Genomic DNA, 21,900 nt, shown 5'->3' with positions numbered 1-21,900 from the left:
AATCCAATTTTCTATATAGTACTCGACAAAAGACTAAACTAAGTCATTATTTTAAGTTCAAAACATTGTTGTAACTTCCTGGTGAAAACTGAGTTGCAATTAAATATGGCGGCCTGTGTTTAATTGTTTAATGAACGGTGAAATTTCATATTTAACTTAAATATTTACACTAATTATTATTAATAAATAGTGTTCATATGTTATACTAGCGGACGCGCGCAGCTTCGCTTGCGTATTTAAGGGTGAATTCTAATAACCCATGAAATATGTATTCAATGAAATATTTTTAAAAGTCTAAATATCAAATTTTATAAAAATCGTTGGCTATTTAAGACTTCTTCCATACAAACTTTCAACCCCTTATTTGCACCCTTGGGGGGAGAATTCTAGAAAACGATGAAACACGTGTTCAATTAAATATTTTAAAAAATTTAAATTTCAAATTTTATAAAAATCGGTGCCGATTTAATTTTTTTTCCATACAAACTTTGAACCCCTATTTCACCCCTTTAGGGTTAAAATTTTTTAAAATCCCTTCTTAGTGGATGTCCAGATTACGAAAGTAAACATCTGTCCAAATTTCACGTTTCTACGCACAGCGGTTACGGCTGTGCGCGCGTCTTACCTCAGTCAGTGAGGACAAGTCCTTTTATATATATAGATTATTAAAAGTTACTTTTGTCTGCAATAATATTTCCCTTTTGTGGGTCAGTCAGAATAATTTCCGCCTTTTGGCCTAAGGGCATTTGCACATGGCTGCCGACCCGATATAAGGCCCTGAATGGACTATAAATAAACAATTGCAACATCTCAGCTTCTCGCTTGGTCCATGATATTTAGTGGGAACTTAGTGTTAAGGCACTCTGTTCCCCAGGCGCAACCATATTTTCGAGACAGTTTGAATAATATTTTTTGCCTTCAAATGAGTAAGAATCTAACCTATAACCGTCGAGCTTACAGTCACACGGCACGATATAAAAAATAACTTTTTTGCTTCATAACTTACCAAAGCCAATTTTGTAATATAAATAAAAATATATTTAAAATTTACATACATAACAAGCACATACTACAATGAAACCAAAAGATCACAAAACAAAACACTCAAAGACAGGAGCTCATTACGGGCACCGACTTCCGGAGTCAAGATGGCGGCACGTCCGGCACGCTCAGTCTGTGTCTGAATGCCTTCCGGTGCGGACGTGCGGAACGTTATTTCAGTTAAATTGAGGCTGCTATTATGAATTTGGAACATTACCAGGATATATTATTTAAAATATTAAATATTCTTTAACATAATATCTAAAACACAATGTTTCACTATTTAGGTGGCCAGAAAAAAAATGTAAACTTTCGTAAGAAATGCAACTATTTTAAATATAAACAAGTGAATTATCTTATACAAAAAAAACTCTGACGCATAGATTAAATTGATGCAACTCGCGCCATCTATGCAAGTCTAACGACGACTTATCATTTATCAAAATCGGTTCAGTACTTAAGCAGCAACATAAATCAACAAAAACAGGACAAGCGCGAGTCGGGCTCTCCCACCGAGGGTTCCGTACAAAAATTGGAGGTCTCGAGCTTTCTGTGTAATTCAAGCCTAGCCAGAGTCCTTCCATCTGATACTACATTCCACATAGAGCAGGGTAGGTAGAGGGAACCTAATGTGTTCCCTTGCGTCACGAGGGCCGCAAATTAATTATACATAATAAAGTTCTAACTATGAATTCTTTAACTGAATTATGAAGAACCAGGTCGAAGACTGCCTGAATGAAGAATGTTGGTCCTACTAATATTATAAAAGTAAAAGATCGTGAGAATGATATATGTAATTGAAGAAAATGGGAATTATGATGTATATAATTCTATCTAAGGATTTGTATAATTTTGCAATAAAATAATAATAAGTGTAAGCGAGCAAAACCGCGATTGAATCACTAGTATAATATAAAACGATGTCGTCTAACACATCTTGCCCAATTAGTATCTAATGGCAGTAGCGAGAGTCACTTTGCGGAGTGCCGCAGTATTAATTACTAATTACGAACATTTCCGGAAATATCTTACTCGAGTCAGACTGAAATATAATTTTGCATTCTCGCGTACTTGAGGAATACCTCTGGCTCTGTCTATCCAGCTGTAAGTATAAAGTGCTTGAGAGGAAGAAATGTTTTTTTAGTTCCACGCTGTATCGCGTATGTTACAAAGTAGATAGAGGGGACCTAGTATTATGACACTTGATATTCTCCACGCACAGCCCAATTTTCAAGGTACTACGTGTTGAAGGGTGGAGCTTTACGCCGCGCATTGTCTTATAAATAAAAATAATTCATCCCCGAGTGGGATTCAAAGCCACAACCGTAGCATTTACAGTCAGACGCCGTCACAACGACCTGACAATATTATAATATTATTTGGTGTCTACAATAATCCCACTTCAAACATAGTAAGCTCTTGAACACATCGAATTGCCATTTTCAAAGATTCCTTTGTTTTCCCGCCAACTTGAAATGCATTAACGCCATTGTGTGCCGCCATCTTGTTCAAGTGGAAAGCAAATGGCGGCATATATGTGGTTTAGTTATTTTTTATATTTTCTTCTAGGAAATAGTATCTACATTTTTATATATTTTCTTATTTAATAATTATATTTGAAAACCATCAAATCAGCTTCCCTGCTACTTGCAGGATCTACCTCTATGTCATTGAAAAATAAAAAAAAACATGCTTAGTACTGGTAACACACATGTAGAATGTGCGTAAATAACCGCTTAAAACACTTGAGAGGTGTCATTATAATGAGGCAAGTCTTAACCTACTGTGCCTAAAAAGAAGTGCAACTCCTTTTAAGCACTTGCAGTAACTATGGAGCTGTAGCTTTTGATGTAAAAAAATAATACTAGTTATCATTTTGTGGGAGAAATGACGTAAGTATTCTTTTAACTTCACGCCGAATTCTGCATGTGGCAGGTGGGCAGAGGGATATTTATGTTAAAACACTCCGTACCCTGAGTTTTTCGTTTTGAGAAGTTTTCGTGTTGATTGGACTGTTCGTAACTGCATAGATTATATGTGTCATACACAACTTCCGATATTTTCACTGGACCACACGGGTAGAACCGTGGATAAAAACTAGTCTTTATATACAAATACTTTAACAAATATTCCAAATTAGAAAAGTATGAAACAATTTTAATTGATTCAAAAATAAACAAATCCAAATGCTTGAACCTTGTATTACACTTAAAGAACAAAAGACCTCCGATTCTCATCAAATATTAATAATATATAACGATAGAGTAATTGATTTCCGCTAGCGAAGGATACAGGAAGTTGAAATATTTGGAGATGGTATCTATGTTGTATTATCGGACAATTTAAACTTACTTAAAAAATATTTTCAAGCTGTATCCCGCATATAGAAGTGTACTGACTCTCCGTTTCCCAAACCTCGTGATAATTCGTGTTGTATAATATAATTAAATAATGCATACCCCCGAATGCGAATAGAATCCACAACCGACGCGCTCACAACCCATAAAAATTAAATAATAAATCCATACATTTTCATACAAATTTCATATTTCCATACAATTAAAACGCCGTATCCACAATTTTCCCACTCAACAGCGTAGCGCCGCCCAATCGGGAACGCAATTAATTATTCAGACGAAACAGATAGCTAGCAATTTTCGACAGATACCCTAAAAGCTATCACAATATGGATATGATTTGATTTCATTAATATTAATTTTCTTATTATCTTCGCTTAGTTACTTTGATTGTTCGTTACGACGTTACGAAGAAGACAGCATCTGAATTTAAAAGCACTGGTTGCGTTAGTGAAGTTGTAGGTTCGATTCTCGTTCGCGGAAATGACTATATTTAAAAAATATATATTTTCCTTGCTCTCGTCAAGATGGACAGAGGCGTTAAACACCGTTACTCAACACGCAGACTTAAGTTCTGAACTTAAGTTCTCGGCGATTCTTGGTAGGGAAACAGCGTGAAGGCAGAATAAAAACACGTAATATGTCAAAATATGCAGAAATTTCACAGCGGAGTGTCTTAACACAAAATAAAAAAATCTGTTAACGAATAAAGATTAAAAACGAACATTAAACATTCAAAAGCCTTATCCATCTGGCTGAATATGATAGTTTGAAGTTCGTGAAATTTTAACGATCGCGTGCCAAGAGCTTCGTGGCCCGAGCTGAAATGTACGAACTACGAACTACTTATATATCTTTATATATAGTATGGTAATAATATAAGTGGTAATTATATCGTTGAATATAGGATTGTAGGCCATTTATTAACTTCTTCTTCTTCTATAAGCAAGGGGGGAGGGAATGTAGTGACAAAACACTTTGTTCCCAATGCACTACTACGTAAAAAATCCGACAGACTGCGTGTTGAGTAATTAATCGTGAGACAATGGTAAAGCATCTACGTATATGTTACGGTCCCGGTTACGTGTTCTATTCCCGCTTGAGAGAATGCGGCGTTGAGTTACACTCAATACACAACGTGCTGAATTCTGTCAAAAGGTTGTAATTTTATTTAGCTTCACGCTATATTCCGTACATTGCAGGGTAGGTAGAGGGAACTTGAGAACCTAGTGTTAAGACACTGTATAGTGTAAGTGTGGAGGAACTCACCGTCACTATTTGCCTCCATATCAATGCGAAAATGTACAGTTCCGTGAGTGGGATTCGAACCCACAACCTGTCACGTTTACAATCACACGCATGTACCTCTGCGCCACGACTGGCCTCTAATTAACGATAAAATAAGAAGCTCATTATTTTTTTTATTTTCTTTTAGTAAAGCAGAGATACGTTTTTTTATTTGTCCTGAAGGGGTGTTAAAAAATAATTAATTTCAATCCCCCAAAAATATTTTTTTGAGGGCTGTTAACTTGTTCGAAACAAGTTAGTACCCTCGTCTGGTCTTATTAACACCAATTTGTAAATAATTTAATATTGAAGTCTGTTAAGAATGTCGATATTATGACTATAAACAATACATAAATGACATTTGAATGCACAATAATTAACCATATTTAAATAAATATATTTAAACTTTAAACAAAATATTTAGTTTCATTGCTATTAACAACAAATCTTAAAACTTTTTATTTTCCTTTTTGGATGGTCATACAAAACGACAAGACATACTTATTATGACAACGAAAGATATATCTAAAGTTAACATAAGAAAGAGACAGCTAATTTTTTTTTTAATTTCCAGAGACCTAAGCCGCAACGAACTTACTGCAATCAGCCGAAGGACATTTCGAGGTCTGACCGCACTGAAAAGTTTACACTTGGACGGGAATCAATTGAAATGTATCGACGAAAAAGCTTTGGAGAACTTGAAAAGCTTGGAAGTTTTGTAAGTGCTCATATAAAAACAAATAAATACTAGGAACCGTCTTCGCGCAGCGGCACAAGGTCTGATGTATATGCGGCGTTGTTGAATTTATTATTTTTGATTTCTTTGCTCGGGTAACAAGACAAAACTCGGCGTTGAGTTCTGCCACTCCATGTGCAATATCTCAGTAATTGGGAAATGAGGAAAGGAGTGCCTTAACACTGGATTCGCTGCCTATCCTCGCATATATATGAGATACAGCGTGAAACCACAGTATCTAAAAACTATTAATTAATAATATTGAAATAATTCATTTAAATTTAAATAATTTTATCCCTTTCTAGAACACTAAACAACAACAACTTGACCTACCTATCCCTGGAAGCCGCGTCAGTCGCGCGCCTCCACACACTGCGACTGACAGACAATCCTGTCGTGTGCGACTGTCGTGTCGCACGTCTGTCGGCGGCTGTAAGGGCGGCCGGTATACAGGGTGTTGGGGCAAGGTGAGTTTTTAACTAGTGAACCATTGAATACTTACTTTACAAAAATAAATATTTACTATATTGACACTAGGTTTCCTATGACTATGCTGCTGCTCTATCTCAACGCGCAATTATATTTTCTTTCAGATGCCAAGCACCTGCTACACTCAGAGGAGCCCTTCTCACGGAGCTAGAGGCTCACGAACTAACATGCACAGGTTTAAATACAATTTTACTTACTATTTAAAATAATTACCAAAAAGTAAAGTATTAAATGTATAAAACTTGGTTATTTATCAATTTAATACTACCATATTCTAATCTACACCCCCTTATTAATTATGGTAACGTGCAGCGTGAAGCTAAAAAAATCTATTTACAGGGCCCACAACAGCAATAACTACAGAGTGTTCAGCGGAACCACGCTGTCCACCACCCTGTAGATGTTCTCCGGACGGTACTGTCGACTGTAGGGAGAAATTGCTTACTGAACTACCCACTACTATTCCACATAGAGCGACTGAGATGTAAGTATTCGGTAGGTTTTACTGTGGAAGTTGCTGTTGTACCAGAGCAGAGAAGTGAAAATAATTTAGATATAATCATGTCTCCAGCGAGAATCGTACCCACTACCATTCTATTTACAGACGGCTTCTGTTTTCAACTAAATCTCATCATTCATTTTTTACTAAAATTTATCTAATACGCATCGACCCTTGGCCGCCCTTAAATTAGCCTTAGATAGATAGTTGCCATCTATCTAGCAGATTTGATTTTAGAATTTTTTCTTGCATTTCATTATTTTCTTTCTTGTACAGTACGCAATACTCCCGTACGCCTGCTGTATTACTTAAGTAATCTATCTTTTTCCAGTCGCTTGGAACAGAACGAGATAACCGAGGTGGGCGCGGGCGCGTTCTCAGCTGTCAAGAGGGTCGCCAGAATTGATCTGTCAAATAATAAAATCGCCAAAATGGCCGCCGATGCATTCAACGGTTTAACGCATTTGACTTCTTTGTAAGTTTTTTATCTGCACTAATTATAGTAAAATAAATATATATATAATTAATTACTTATTAATATTTTAACAATAATATTAATAACAGTTTTTATTTTTAAATCTAAGATTGAATTAAGAAATAATTTGTAAATCTAAGATTTTAAGTGACTTTTCACTAATTGGGATTTGAACTTACAACCATTAACACCGTGATAAGTCAAGTACGTTTCAAAATCACGATGGGAAAACAATAATTATATTTTGAATTTATTTATATATTTTTAATTTACAGGGTCCTCTATGGAAATAAAATAAAAGATCTGCCATCTGGGATTTTTCATGGCCTAACATCATTACAACTCTTGTAAGTTTCCTAAATAAAAAACCTTATTTATGATGAAATCATCCTGAAAGAATCCAATTTATCTAAAATATTTTAATGATCTGTCGCTATTTTTATTTATTTTTTCAGATTACTGAATTCGAATGAAATCACTTGTGTACGTAAAGACACCTTCAGGGACTTGCAAAGTTTAAAATTATTGTAAGTATTATTTCAATAATTCCCAAATAAATATTCACGATGCCTTTAAAAAATACCTACAATTTCTCATTCTTCAGGTCTCTGTACGATAATAATATAAGGACTCTGCAGAATGGCACATTCGACTCTCTCACTGGCATACAAACGTTGTAAGTAACTATACTACTACACATCAAAGAGAACATTTAAAATTGCATAAAAAATAATAACAGTTTTTAATAAAATGAACCAAATGAAAAAAAAAGTTCCTTACTGTTCTATTTATGTTCTACGAAGGTACTATTATTATTTTTTGTTATTCTGTATGTCCTGGGAATTCAAATAGTTTTAAACATAAATTTAATACATTTAAATATTGATAGCATGTTAAAACTTGGAACCATGGATAATTAAATAATATGATTTAAAAAGATAATGTTTACCCGACGTTTACAATACTGTTTAAACAGTAGATCTTCTTTTCTCCAGACATCTAGGCAGAAATCCGTTTTCCTGCGACTGCTCCTTAAGATGGCTGGCGGCGTACTTAAGAAAAAACCCAATAGAAACTTCTGGAGCGAAATGCGATTCACCAAAACGAATGAATAGGAAACGAATCGATGCATTGCGAGAGGAGAACTTTAAATGTAAACGTGAGTACTTGATATTTGTTCACGCTGTATCACGAATACAGATTAATAACAATATAAATTTTAAGAAGAATATAATGAAGTGTCGTAAAACCTAGTGTTACGATACTCCCAATGTCCACCTAATTTTCAAAACATAGCAAGAGAGCAGATCACGGAAATGAAAATAATTCGTTTCCCCTAGTGGGAACCGGATCCACAACCCTCGCGTCAAACACTGAGCCACTCCACGACTCAAGTCTCATTTTCGTTTTTTTCATTTTATGATTTTTTAAATAAGTCTGTCATTTTTGAGGTAATTAATATAAGCTATATAATATAAAGTTTTAGTCATCATTACACACATTCACCCCACAGCCGGCGAGGACACCCCCGACACGTGCGGCGACGAGCCCCCGTGCCCCACGCCGTGCGCGTGCTCGCGCTCGCCGCCCGGACGCGTTCGCGTGGCGTGCGCGCGCGCAGCCCTCGCTGACCTGCCTAGGGACCTGCCTCTCAGTACTTATGCGTTGTGAGTGCTTTATGAAATATTTATTGCAGAATTAGTTAAGAATTATGGTCATAAAATGACTTTATACTTTTATAAAATAAGACCATATTGTTTAGAAGATAAAGCGTGCTTTTTAATATTTAATTTTTAAAGTCTAGTTAGTTTAAGTTTTTCTAAAGATTGTAAAGTGCTCTGACCACTAAACCATACGTCAAGCTACGTTGAAACTCTTATATGCTTCTTATTCCGAAATTGTGGAAATTCTTACGCATTTTGCTTAGCAGTTAAAGTGCTTGGATGGATTCCGAAAGACGGAGGTTTGAGTCCCGCTACGTTATTTATTTATACTTTATCTCAAATATTATAATCCTTAATATAAAAAACTGATTATTTTTACAGAATTTTAACATATTTTTGAGATTTATTTGGCATGGATACCTTAATTATATTTTATATCCGTTTCAGAATTATGCCGGACAACAATCTAGGTCAGATCAAGTCAGATGGTTTATTTGGAAGACTACCAGATCTAACGAAATTAGATTTACGGAATAATGGTACGTACAATTTCTTTTATATATGTACAATAAACAAAATATACAACTAGTACTGAATGGCGCAATTTAAAGCCGAATTTATTATTCTTGATAGTAGTAGTAGGCAGAGAGTAAATAATCAAATGATACTAGAATGAAAAAATGAAAATAATTCGTTATTCTGAGTGGCTACTGAATACAACTGCCGCGTTTCCAGTCGGATGCTATACCTGTGATCCTAACAGTGAACTTACTTACTTTTCTAGTTTTCATCAAACCCACAACAACTTTTTTTACTGTCCCGCATCACTATAAACTCGTACATATATTTATAGTTATATCAAGATAATATTTAGTATTGTAATATTCCTCTTTCTAGGTATAACATTGGTAGAAGACAATGCGTTTGACGGCGCCGCGTCGGTACAAGAACTATTGCTTGATGGCAACTTGCTGCAAACAGTCACTGATAAAATGTTCTTTGGATTACACAGTCTTACTACGCTGTAAGTGTTTATTAAAAAAACATTTAAAACGTTAATATTATATAAACGTTTTTTTTCCACTATCAATATATGTAAAGAGCGATTCATTAATATTAATTTAATTTAATTAATATTATATGTCTTTATTTGTCTCATTAGATCGTTAACAGATAACAAGATAAGATGCATCACGCCAGGATCGTTCGACCATCTCAACTTACTGACATCTTTGTAAGTATTGTACTTGATATAAAGTAAATCAGTTACATAGAAACGATTGACTTAAAATCATCATCGATAATTGGATTATTCAACACCAAAACCAATTTTATAATTTTAACTAAAAAAAAAGAGCGAGCTTGAGCTTTATAATATCAGTATAGAAGTGTAGTTAAACGGATCACCCTATATATAAAATATTACCCCTCCCAGATCTCTAACAAACAACCAGTTCCAATGCACCTGTCACATATCTTGGGTCAGTGTGTGGTTGAGATCCAGAAGACTGTCCACCGGAGCCAGTTGTTCCCAACCACCTTCGTTGAGAGGCACCGAGTTGCATCACCTGGAGCTGGCTGATTTTAAGTGTACATGTGAGTATATTAGTAGAGAAATATTTATTTTGCGCTTTTGTTTGAATATATATGTGTCCCCCACATAGATAAATTTAGAGATGGAAATGTTTAATCAGTTCCTCACTCTCAGCACATGAAAGTTTAGGTAACTTTTTTCCAACTTTACTTCTAATTTCAAATGGGAATAGAAGCCATATCTTTATACCTCACATGAAATTTCACAGCACGTATAAAAAACATTTTCCATACAACTATGAAACTATACAGGTTATTCTATAAAAAATATATTTTCTGTGTCCAGCGGAGGATAAAGGTTGTCTGCCAGACGACTACTGTCCTGCAGGGTGCTCGTGTGCGGGCACCGTGGTGCGGTGCGCGCGCGCACGTCTCGCCTCGATGCCGGCAAGAATACCCCCTTATACTACGGAATTGTGAGTTTTTGGACAATTTGTAAGAAATATATATTATTGTATATATACGTGCGACTATAAACGCGACAGATTGTGGACTCCATTGCCACTCGAGGAAATGAAATATTTAATACTAGCGGACGCGCGCAGCTTCGCTAGCTTATTTAGGGGTGAATTCTAATAACCCATGAAACATGTGTTCAATTAAATATCTTTAAGAGTCTAAATTTCAAATTTTATAAAAATCGGCGGCGATTTAAAGATTTTTCCATACAAACTTTCAACCCCTCATTTGCACCCTAAGGGGGTGAATTTTAGAAAACCATGAAACATGTGTTCACTTAAATACTTTTAAGAGTCTGAATTTCAAATTTTATAGTAATTGGTGCCGATTTAAAAAAAATCTATACAAACTTTTAACCCCTTATTTGCACCCTTAGGGGGAGAATTCTAGAAAACGATGAAACACGTGTTCAATTAAATACTTTTAAAAATCTAAATTTCAAATTTTATAAAAATTGGTGCCGATTTAAATTTTTTTCCATACAAACTTTTAACCATTATTTCACCCCTTTAGAGATAACATCTTTCAAAATCCCTTCTTAGTGGATGTCCAGATTACGAAACTAAACATCTGTCCAGATTTCACGTTTCTACGCACAGCGGTTACGGCTGTGCGTGCGTCTTACCTCAGTCAGTGAAGACAAGTCCTTTTATATATATAGATTTTCACTTCGCGCCCTGGTAAACAAGCAAAGTGTTGTGTACTTTTGTGTTTTTTTGAAAATTGCTAGTGAAGTATTATAATAATATTTTATAATATACCGAAGTATTGAATCTACTATCAGGTAACCATTTACATTTTTTTTTCAGATATTTAGAATCAAACGAAATAACAAGCATTTCACCAGACCAAATAAGGCACCTTACACAACTGACCCGCCTCGACCTGTCTAACAACAAAATAAGTGTTCTCTCCAATAACACATTTGAAGGACTGACGAAACTGTCGACTCTGATTGTCAGTTACAATAGGTTGAGATGTGTGCAGGTAACTTTATGTTTTTATTCGACTCACAATATCTTGAAAACGGGTGAAAATTCTATCTTCTATCCCTATAAACAAAGAACTTCGCGAACTTGATTATACATGTGATAGTTGTTAGTTCGATTCCCACTTAGGGGAATGATAATATTTCGATTTTTATCAGTAAAAAAATAAAACATGAAATATAATTTCAGCGCGACGCCCTCAAAGGTCTAACTCAACTTCGAGTGCTGTCTCTTCACGGCAACAACATATCGATGCTAGCTGACGGGGTGTTCAGAGATTTGGAATCCATATCTCATGTGTAAGTTGTTTTAATTATATAGTATGCTATGTATTATTCTAATGTATAAGCTATATTACTGAAAAATTTCCAACTCCGTTCAGTAGTTTTTACGTGAAATAGGACATACATGCATAATTTACAATTTTAATAGGATATACTATTTTATACATTTTCCTCTAGTGCGCTGGGTTCGAACCCACTATACTGCGATTGCTCCATCCGCTGGCTGTCAGAGTGGGTGAAAGTGGCAGGCGAGTACGTGGAGGCTGGAATAGCGAGATGTGCCGACCCTCCACCGATGAGGGATAAGTTGGTGCTGAGCACTAGTTCCAGTTCTTTTGTATGTAAAGGTATGTATTATATCATTTAGTTTTCTTTGGTTTCACATTGTATCCCGAATATAGCAAAGTCGGCAGAGGGAACCTAGTGGTAAGACACTCCGCTCCTCACGTATCGCCTAACTTTTTAAGATATTAATTACGTAATAAGTGACGTACGGCGAAATAAAAGTAAATAATTCTCCCGATGGGAAATCTAACCCACCACGCTGTATTCTATAAGTAAGATGCCTACTATTTGTAGGCTACAGCGTTAAGCAACAAAATTTAAATAAACAATAATATGTCAAAATCAAATATTTTTTTCCAAATAATAAGAAGTTATATGTTTTTTTAACGTCGAATAATTTAAAACCAGTTTACTTAAGTTAAGACCTCAGTCCTGAAAAGGACTGGTGACATGGTAGGGACCATAAAAAATAAAAAAAACTAAATGAAACCCGTACCCGTACCCGTAACCAGACGACCCGCCTGCCGACGTGATATCAAAGTGCGACCGCTGCTACCGCAACCCTTGCCATAACCACGGCGCCTGTCGCGCCACCTCCAACGGAGGCTTCACCTGCGCCTGCGCGCGCGGCTTCCACGGCGACGTGTGCCAGCACCAGATAGACGCCTGCTACGGGTCACCGTGTGCGTTTGGTGTCTGTGAGCTGTTGGAGGAGGGACGCTTTCAGTGAGTTCACTCTCTATCTTTCTCTGTTTTTTTGTATGGAATGATTGGGTATAGGTTTACGTGATTGTTTGTTATTGTAACTGATGAACTCATTGAATTTAATCATTGGGACGTATTCACCGTTATTTTTATAATAGCAAATATACGTCAAAATCAAAAACTCTCCATAGAAGTTGGCCAAAGAATGATCGTGAAAGATAATATTTCTCGTAATAAAAGGGAAAATTTTGTAATTGTAGATATATTTTTATCTGCAAAAACGAGGCAAAGCATGGCGTTGACTTCCGCCACTCAACATGCAAATCTAAAAAAAGGGCTCAAGTTCCGCTATCGCGCGTTCAGATTTGTTAAATATATACGTTTTCTAGAATAATATAATATATTTTAGTTGCGCGTGTCACGCTGGCTACACCGGCGTCCGGTGCGAGGTGGACATCGACGACTGTGTGGCGCACCGGTGTCAGAACAACGCGACCTGCGTGGATCACCTCGAGGGCTACACTTGTAAATGCGCTCCTGGGTTTATGGGTTTGTATTTTACTTATTTATATGATAGAAAGAATGCTGCTTCATCCCTTATATACTGCAGCTGAAAATATACATTAATGAAACATTCAACTAAAACAGGTGAATTCTGCGAGAGGAAAATTCCGTTCTGCACTGAACACTTCAACCCGTGCGCCAACGGGGCGCTGTGCGTCGACCACACCAGCCACTACGCGTGCACGTGCCCGCGCGGGTACTCCGGCCAGAACTGCACTGTCAACGCGGACGATTGTATCAATCATATGTGTCAGGTTAGTCTATTATATGAGTGACTTGGTAGATGTCTGGAGGTCACTCGTGGCACAGGGGCGCAAGCGTATGACTGCAAGCACGACAGGTTGGGGGTTCGATTCGATTTCGAGGAAATTAAATATTTCATATTTTCATTTCTTCGCTCTGGTGTTGAGCAAAGTTCTTTGCCTCAACATCTTGTTGAGAGTTGTTCAAAGCATTGTGTTCCGTCACTCAAAACGCAATTATTCGAAATTCAATTTAAAGTTTAATTTGTTGATATTGTATAGTTTTCTTAATGATTATAATAATCCCCCCAGAACGGCGCGACGTGCATAGACGGGCTGGACGAGTACAAGTGCGCGTGCGCCAACGGGCACGCGGGCCGCTACTGCGAGGCGGCGCCGCACGCCGCGCTCGGCACGTCGCCCTGCGCGCACCACGACTGCGTGCACGGCGTGTGCTATCTGCCCGCTGTCGCGTTACATGTGCGTCATTTTTTTTAGAAAATCAAACTGTATTTATTCAATTATTTCGATATCGATAAATATTTATCTATCATATTTATATACATATACTTCAAAAACACTTTACTCTACCTACTTAAAGATATACAAAGATATTTAAAATATTTACTTTTCTACTATGTTATAAAAGAAAATCTAGAATTGAGTATTGCCAAATTGGCTGGCAATCCACGAGAGAAAATTTTGAGATTTAACTTAGGTTCTCTCTGCCTACTTACAAAAAATAAGCCCTTGGTTCTTGTAAATCGCAAAAGTAAAAGGGGTGTATAATTAAATATCAGTACCTGGTCTCCAGGACGACATCGTGATGGACCGCGCGCTGCTGGCCCCGCACTCCGACTACCTGTGCAAGTGTGCGCCCGGCTATTCCGGTAAGACCAAAAAGCAACTTCGTCTGCTTAAATTCATTGAAAATTATAACTAGTATAATACATTTTATATTTTGGCTGTAACCGTTCTAATTGTGAGGTAGATTGCCACTTGAAGAAATGATTATATTGTAAGTTAGTTTTGTTTATCCGCTCTAGCAAGATAAAACGCGCTGTTGAATTCCGCTAATCAACACGCATTATCACACAAACTGGAAGGACGGTGCAAATCTATTAGATTAGGCTCTCTACCTACCCTGCTATATGCAGGCAATTCGTGAGACTGAATAAATGAAATTGTCCATTTTGTATAAAGATACCTGTATTTTTGGCATTACAGGTCGCCTCTGTGAATACCTCACGTCACTCACATTCAACTACAATGATTCGCTCGTGGAGCTGGAGCCCCTGCGCACCGCTCCACAAGCCAATGTCACTCTCGGTAATTATTTCATTTAATTACGCAAAATTTTCTTTTGTTAGATTGCGGATTCAAATCTGTTTATTTATTGGTATAGTAATCTCTACAATATCAATATTCTTTTACACCAACTCGTATCTGCTAGACCTAAATTACAGTCTTCAAAAGTTGTCAGAGATCGCTATTACTTTTTAAACCCTTTTGTCTTTCTCTATCTCTATCTGTTATTTTCTTTCACTATTCTGGAAATATAATACTTACAACAATTTTATATTTATTAAAACTGAAATGTCTTCCTCCAGTGTTCAGCACAAAGCAATTGCACGGTGTTCTCATGTATTTTGGAGACAACGAACACCTCGCTGTTGAATTATTTAACGGTAGGATACGTATCAGCTACGACGTTGGCAACCACCCCACTTCCACTATGTACAGGTAAGTGATAAAAAGAGAAAAAATATTTATGAATATGAACATGAACTTCGCAAGGATTTTTTTTCTTGCATACCTAGTGTTAAGACACTCACCCAATTTTCGAGACATTGAGAGGGTTGAGCGGCGGACTCCCACGCCGTGAATGGGAACCGGACCCACAGTCTAATATTAAAACAAATATATTACAGTTTCGAAATGGTATCTGATGGCAACTACCACAAAGCAGAACTTATAGCTGTTAAGAAAAATTTCACTCTACGTGTCGACGACGGACCCGCCAGGTCTATTATTAATGAAGGTGAGATAGTGATTATGAAATTTAGTGCTTTACTATTTTGCCACAAAATTGAAATGATTAATTGTTACTGCCAATCAATGGTTACTGTATGTAACCAATGAACAAGTTGCGAAACATTTTTGTGCCATAGTTGTAGATTCTATTCCTGCATCAGGGCCTGCTTTTTAATGATGCCATATTAAAAAGTGTATTATTTTATAAATTTACATAATTTTCCAGGTAGCAAAGAGTATTTACGTCTGGAAAGGCCGATGTTCGTGGGGGGAGTACCCTCGGATGTCGCTAAGGATGCCTTCAGTAAGTGGCATTTGAGGAACATCACTAGTTTCAAAGGTGAGCTTAGTAATGTTTTATATTAAGTTGATTTTAAAGCACTATTTGCAAATTTTATGTAATGTCTAGAATTTAAATAGACTATAGAAAAAAATCACATTTTTTGTAAATAATTTAAATAAATTTAATTAAATATAAATTCAAATTATTCAAATTAAAATATTAATTATTTTAAATAATAATTACTTTAGAGTTAAGAAATATCTAATATCAAGTGATGGGTGTGAGACAAATGTCACGCATATAAATCTGCATATAAATAATTAAGTAATTTAGGCAAATACCATTTCGTTCTCATTAAATAATTAATTTGAAAAATTGTTTCCTGCGAAATCACCTTTTGGTTACCGTCCCTGCACTCTGACCACTAAATATCACGTATCAATTTAAATTATATTTCCTCCACCAGGTTGCCTGAAAGAAGCATGGATCAACCACAAGCGCGTGGACTTCGTGAACGCCCTCCGCAGTTCTCGGACGCGCGCTGGCTGCGGCGGAGATGAACCCGCTATCACCGCCGCCGCGCACGTACTGCAAGAAGACGGTGCTCATGAACCGGTGAGAGTTATAAAAGTATAATTTAAAAAATCATAAAAATGTAAATAGTGTAACAGTATTCAGTTCTTGAGGAAGGCGTGTGAATGAGTGCAACACAGTTTTGAAATCCCGACCCATACGTTCCCCATCCGTGGGACTGTGACGGGCTCTTAAAATAATCTTTATAATAGGTTACTAAGGTATATAATAATATCATCAATTAATTATTTTGTATATTCCGTCCTGCTGCAGGACCCGTGTATCCCCAACCCGTGCGCGCGCGGCGGACGCTGCGTACGCGAACCGGCGTCGCGCTCCGACTACACGTGCCGGTGCCGCGCCGGCACCACGGGCGCGCAGTGCGAGCTCCGCGCCTCCGTTGGTGAGAAACACTTTTTAGACATTATCATTATAAATGATGATAAAATGATGATGAACATCGACCTGGTCTAGAATGTATATTCTAGGCAGGCATAATAGGCAGAATCATAAGGTTTTTACTTATTACTTCCAAGCCATGGGAGTTTTGATCTACCTTTTTCCATCTGGTTTTTTTGGATTTATTTTTTGCTTCACATTGAAACCCGCACATGGTAGGGTAGTCAGAGATTATCGAGGCAGTACATGTTTGGTGGTGAAAATCAATGCTGCGCTTTTGATTGCGCGTTACCAGAAAGAAATGAAAATTCAAATAAAAAACTTTGATTTTAAACAATTGATAATGTTATAGGAGGAGCTCCAGTCATAACTCAGTCGAAATTACCTCCTCGAAAACAAGTGTTTAGCAACGTCCAAGCATCGCCAGGTGGGTCTAACTTGTTGTATACTGGTTGCAGGTTACATTTTTATAATATGTTATGTTTAGTCCAAAGTTATTATATCTATAATTGTATCTATCTCATCAACTTGTTCATTTCAACCGCATCCTATAATGAGAACCCATTAGATTGATTGCATCATGTTGGCGGCATATCGAGTTATTCATCCATTTGTCGCGCACATACTTAATGCAAATTTAAGAATAATTTAAGTCGGTTCAAAATTAATTTACTGTGAAAATAAAATATATGTTTGTTTTTTTAATAGGTTATGTGACCAAAACTGAATTCCGCCAAACGACATACAATGTTTCCGGAATTTAAAAGTGATTTTCAGAAGTCTTAATGTGAACAGAATATCTTGACACTAGGTTCCCAGATAACCTCTACCTACCCTGCTATGTGCGGACTAAAGCATGAAACAAAAATAAATATTTGTTATGCTGGACAAAAACTTACTTAATATTTAGTGTATATTATCATATGATATATTTTATATTATAACATTTTCATATTTGTTACAGCTGCACCAGCCCAGAAGCAATATCCAGATGAAGCGCCCGCGCAGCCCCCCGCACAGACACCCTGTAGAAAGGTAAATAAATAAAAAATAATAAACATGAATATTTTACATAATATTTTGGGGCCAATGGATCAATCCATTGCTTATTATTAAATAAAGTGCGATTTTGAGTTTCGAGTAAACACGATGGTTATAAGTTCAATTCCTTCTCGCGTCAATGATTTATTGCCATTTCCGCACTGGTGTTAAAGGAAATTGTCTTAACACTACATTTTTTTAACCTACCCATATGCGGGATAAAGCGTTAACTTGGAAAACATATTATTGTTTACTTTATAAATAATTAAGATGTTAAAAATAAATTAATTTCCACCCTACACAGGAAGCAACTCGCGACTATATAACGGAGGGGTCCTGTCGCAGTCGTCGACCAGTCCGCGGCGCTAAATGCACAGTACGCGCGCCCAACACCTGCGGGAAGAACACTTGTTGCGCCGCCAGGAAGACTAAGAAGAGGAAGGTGGGTTCAAAAACTATGTTAGATATACGGTTTTGTCTAAATAATTAATAATTTTAGCTTCAATTTGGGGGGAAATTCTGCTGACCCTTTTGTATAATAATAATTATTATTTAATTTTCAGATACGCCTAGTCTGCTCCGACGGCACGAGATACACCAAAGACATTGAAATAGTACGCAAGTGTGCTTGCGGTAAGAAATGCTCTAAAAACACGCCTTTTCATTAAACAGACAAAATTAAACAACCAATCAAAAAACAAAAGACTAGAAGCCAATCTGTATACCATATCTAGAGGAATTTCGTTAATAATTCTCACCGAGCAATAAATTTAATAAGGTTCAACTATGAAGTGACCAAATTCAAAATATGGTACTTAGAAATAAAAAAATAAATAAAATTCTGTTCTAACGTGATGCCCAAATCACTAAATGAACTTTTGAGACCTTTTACCGGGGTAAGTACGACCGTAAGTACAGTAAGCGACTTTAAACTTATGAACATAATATAGCTTCCTCGATAATTGGGCTATGCAACACACCCAATTCCCGAGATAAGCGCAATCAACCAACCAAATTCTATAAGCTTCATAATATTTGTACAGATTCTTATCTAACATTATTGCTTGGTGACGTTGTCTCTGTGCAAAATTACAATTTTCACCCCTAAAATAAGATGCAAACTAGAAACTCACTCTAACATATAGCTGTCTCTTTCATTTGTATTTATAGTATTATTCTTAATACATGTAAAATATGTTTCGTCTAGCCATCTCACTCTAATATATGGCATTTAGTTGATGTGCGAGTGAGACAATCAGTGCACTAATAAAAGCAACTGTTGTAGTTGAATGTGATGTGACATTTAAAATAAACTAATTTTTATATTTTTAGTAATTTATTTATAAAGAAGTTTGTTTTTTATATTTAAAGCAAATCAACGAAGAACCACAGACAATAATGTCAATAGTGTTTATATTTTTATCTGTACTGAAACACAAAAGGTGTAGGTCTAAATCTGTTCATTTCTGCCTATATATGGCCTAAAATAAAAAACTAAAGACTATATATTTGAATTGTTTTTATTTTAACATTTATTTGAACTTATTTACAGGACTGAAATTGATATATAAACATTAATATACATAATTATATGATGAACAGACTTTAATACAAAAAAATGGTTGAGTACTGTCATACAAATTGTTAACCAACCTCTTTTATCTATGACATTAATTCCTTTCTCTCTATACAAAAAGGAAAGAAATAGATAAATATAAGTTATTTTCTTTTATTTGAACTGATTCTGATTACTTCTCAAAATTAGAACTACCGATTTTGATAAGATTTTGTATGTACTTTAGATCTAATATTGTAACCAATTAGATTATTTAATATACTCAAATAGGTTAATATTTACTGTTAAATTTAAGCCCTGGAGGCTAACTCTGTCTTTTATAATCTGTATTAGTTTGTATATTATTTAAATATTTATTATCTGTGCTTTTTACACTTAAAAGTAATAATTTAAAAATATAATTTAATGTAAAAATCCTTTTTATACATGAATGTTCAAATATATTCATTTTTATATTTAATTAATATTTTTTTTTTATATACAGGTTGTTTATTTATAAAAATAAGTAACTTAAGAATAATGAAAGAAGTAATTGAGTTGTCTCTTCATAGTACATATCTCATACAAAACTTAAAAATATTTGAAACATTTTAAAAGGGGCAATAAATGCATACTATTTTCTTTAACTTATAAAAAAATGAACAACAAGTTACGCATTTTTATAATTACACTTTATTTTTTATTTTCGGACAAACGTCAGACTTAATTGCAAACTGCCATTTACATGTGAAATTATCTTAAATAAAACAATTATTGTGTTCATTTAATTATAATGATATTATTATTATTATGTAATTTATTAGAAATTAGACATTTGTAGGTGGTTCATATTGACTTGCTGATTGTAAACTTCTTTTCAGGCATTTTCTTCCAATTTATTTGCATTTAAAAATGCATTTGTATAAAAATAAGCATCAACTTCAAAATACTACGACTCACGTGCTGTCCATGAGAGGAATGCCGTTCTCCGAAAATGTAGGTGTCTTAATTCGCAAAATATTAACCTCTATTATTATTACCTATATTTAAAACCTAATATGGATGTGATTAGGAAGTAGTGTTTCCATTGCGGCTTCGCCCGCGAGGGCTACACGATTATAACTTATTTCTTTTTTCTCACATGACATCACATCACAAAACGTTGATATTGTCGGCCTTACTCAAATATAACTTGCATGTATGCTGCATATAGGTATACTCTTGAACCACTCTTTCTTTTAATGAAAACCGCATTAAAATCAGTTGCGTAGCTTGAAACAAACATAAGAAAGGTGCTTAGTTCTATCTTCTATATATATAAAATCGAAAGGTCACTCACTCATCACGAAATCTCAGAAACTACATGTGCTAGGAATCTCAAATTTTGTATAGGAGTTATTTATAGGACGTAGGTGCTCGCTAAAACGTGAATTTGCAATATTCGACTTCTAAGGGGTTGTTTTTGGGGTTGAAAGTTTGTATGAAACTTCGTTACTACAAATGCTAGGAGTCTCAAATTTTGCATGGACGTCACTTATAGGACGTAGGTACTCACGGAGACAGAAATTAATAATAACGTAGTTCACGCAGGCGAAGCCGCGGGCGGGCATCTAGTATTATATAAAGATCATTAGCAAGACAGTATGAACCGAACCTTATTTTTTCATCACCTTGCCATAAAAAACCAACATATCGGTATTTTTTTACCATTATTTTATCTTTTAGATAAAAAATAGTGTTTGACTGAAGAGTTCTTTTGTAATGTATAATAAATAATAATAGATTTATTATATTTATTGCAGTTTTGTTGCTAATGTGTAGCTTTTAGGCCTTTTGTAAATTACTAGATAGTAAGTTAAGTGAGTAAACCATTTAGTAACATTCCGTATTTATTTTCTACCATAAACTACCAAAATGGTAGATTTTCGTGAAAATTACCAAAATGGTAGAAATCTTTTGTTTTTCAGTATTAATTTTGTTGTTTAGAAGAGAAACTGTTATTCATAATTAAATAACTTCAATAATTACAACAAAACTAGATTTTTTTATTTTATTCACCTTTTTTGATAATAATTATGAATAAAGATTTCTCATAGAATAAGTTTAAATGTAAGTTTCGTACGTGTCGCTACAGAGTAAGGCGGATGCATGCGCTTTTTATTAATATTAAAAAGTAATATTGTCTATAATATTTATAATTTATTTGATGTAATAAAGAGGATGTTAGATAATATTTGTATTTTATTAACTTTTGCTTTTAAATGTTACTTATTAAAGTATAGTGTGTTAATGTTACTTATTAAAGTACATTTTACTCTCAGTGTAATACTTAGATTCTTATCTAAG

The 21,900-nt window shown here is 35.3% G+C and overlaps 1 protein-coding gene across 2 annotated transcripts in view; it reads left to right on the top strand.

Moving 5' to 3' along the window:
- Positions 1 to 21,785, top strand: part of sli (slit guidance ligand) — an 82,139-nt gene extending 60,354 nt beyond the window's left edge. For both annotated transcript variants that reach the window (XM_085200484.1, XM_085200483.1), the window contains 33 exons: positions 5,260 to 5,403; positions 5,727 to 5,888; positions 6,015 to 6,085; positions 6,250 to 6,394; positions 6,741 to 6,884; positions 7,160 to 7,231; positions 7,340 to 7,411; positions 7,489 to 7,560; positions 7,880 to 8,043; positions 8,398 to 8,551; positions 8,996 to 9,087; positions 9,446 to 9,572; positions 9,711 to 9,782; positions 9,984 to 10,144; positions 10,428 to 10,557; positions 11,410 to 11,587; positions 11,779 to 11,888; positions 12,051 to 12,220; positions 12,671 to 12,884; positions 13,273 to 13,412; positions 13,512 to 13,681; positions 13,982 to 14,149; positions 14,484 to 14,559; positions 14,897 to 14,998; positions 15,280 to 15,412; positions 15,601 to 15,710; positions 15,930 to 16,043; positions 16,453 to 16,601; positions 16,833 to 16,962; positions 17,311 to 17,385; positions 17,923 to 17,993; positions 18,304 to 18,441; positions 18,563 to 21,785. In XM_085200484.1, the coding sequence (XP_085056610.1) occupies positions 5,260 to 5,403; positions 5,727 to 5,888; positions 6,015 to 6,085; positions 6,250 to 6,394; positions 6,741 to 6,884; positions 7,160 to 7,231; positions 7,340 to 7,411; positions 7,489 to 7,560; positions 7,880 to 8,043; positions 8,398 to 8,551; positions 8,996 to 9,087; positions 9,446 to 9,572; positions 9,711 to 9,782; positions 9,984 to 10,144; positions 10,428 to 10,557; positions 11,410 to 11,587; positions 11,779 to 11,888; positions 12,051 to 12,220; positions 12,671 to 12,884; positions 13,273 to 13,412; positions 13,512 to 13,681; positions 13,982 to 14,149; positions 14,484 to 14,559; positions 14,897 to 14,998; positions 15,280 to 15,412; positions 15,601 to 15,710; positions 15,930 to 16,043; positions 16,453 to 16,601; positions 16,833 to 16,962; positions 17,311 to 17,385; positions 17,923 to 17,993; positions 18,304 to 18,441; positions 18,563 to 18,667 (4,135 nt within the window). In that variant the 3' untranslated portion in view covers positions 18,668 to 21,785. The remainder of the gene's footprint in view (positions 1 to 5,259; positions 5,404 to 5,726; positions 5,889 to 6,014; positions 6,086 to 6,249; positions 6,395 to 6,740; positions 6,885 to 7,159; positions 7,232 to 7,339; positions 7,412 to 7,488; positions 7,561 to 7,879; positions 8,044 to 8,397; positions 8,552 to 8,995; positions 9,088 to 9,445; positions 9,573 to 9,710; positions 9,783 to 9,983; positions 10,145 to 10,427; positions 10,558 to 11,409; positions 11,588 to 11,778; positions 11,889 to 12,050; positions 12,221 to 12,670; positions 12,885 to 13,272; positions 13,413 to 13,511; positions 13,682 to 13,981; positions 14,150 to 14,483; positions 14,560 to 14,896; positions 14,999 to 15,279; positions 15,413 to 15,600; positions 15,711 to 15,929; positions 16,044 to 16,452; positions 16,602 to 16,832; positions 16,963 to 17,310; positions 17,386 to 17,922; positions 17,994 to 18,303; positions 18,442 to 18,562) is intronic.
- Positions 21,786 to 21,900: the final 115 nt, after the last annotated feature.

The sequence above is a fragment of the Heliconius melpomene genome, chromosome 17, assembly GCF_056956725.1.
Source record: "Heliconius melpomene rosina isolate 202511_hmr_F chromosome 17, ASM5695672v1, whole genome shotgun sequence".
Taxonomy (NCBI): Eukaryota; Metazoa; Arthropoda; class Insecta; order Lepidoptera; family Nymphalidae; genus Heliconius; species Heliconius melpomene.
This window is presented reverse-complemented; position numbering and strand designations above follow the sequence as displayed.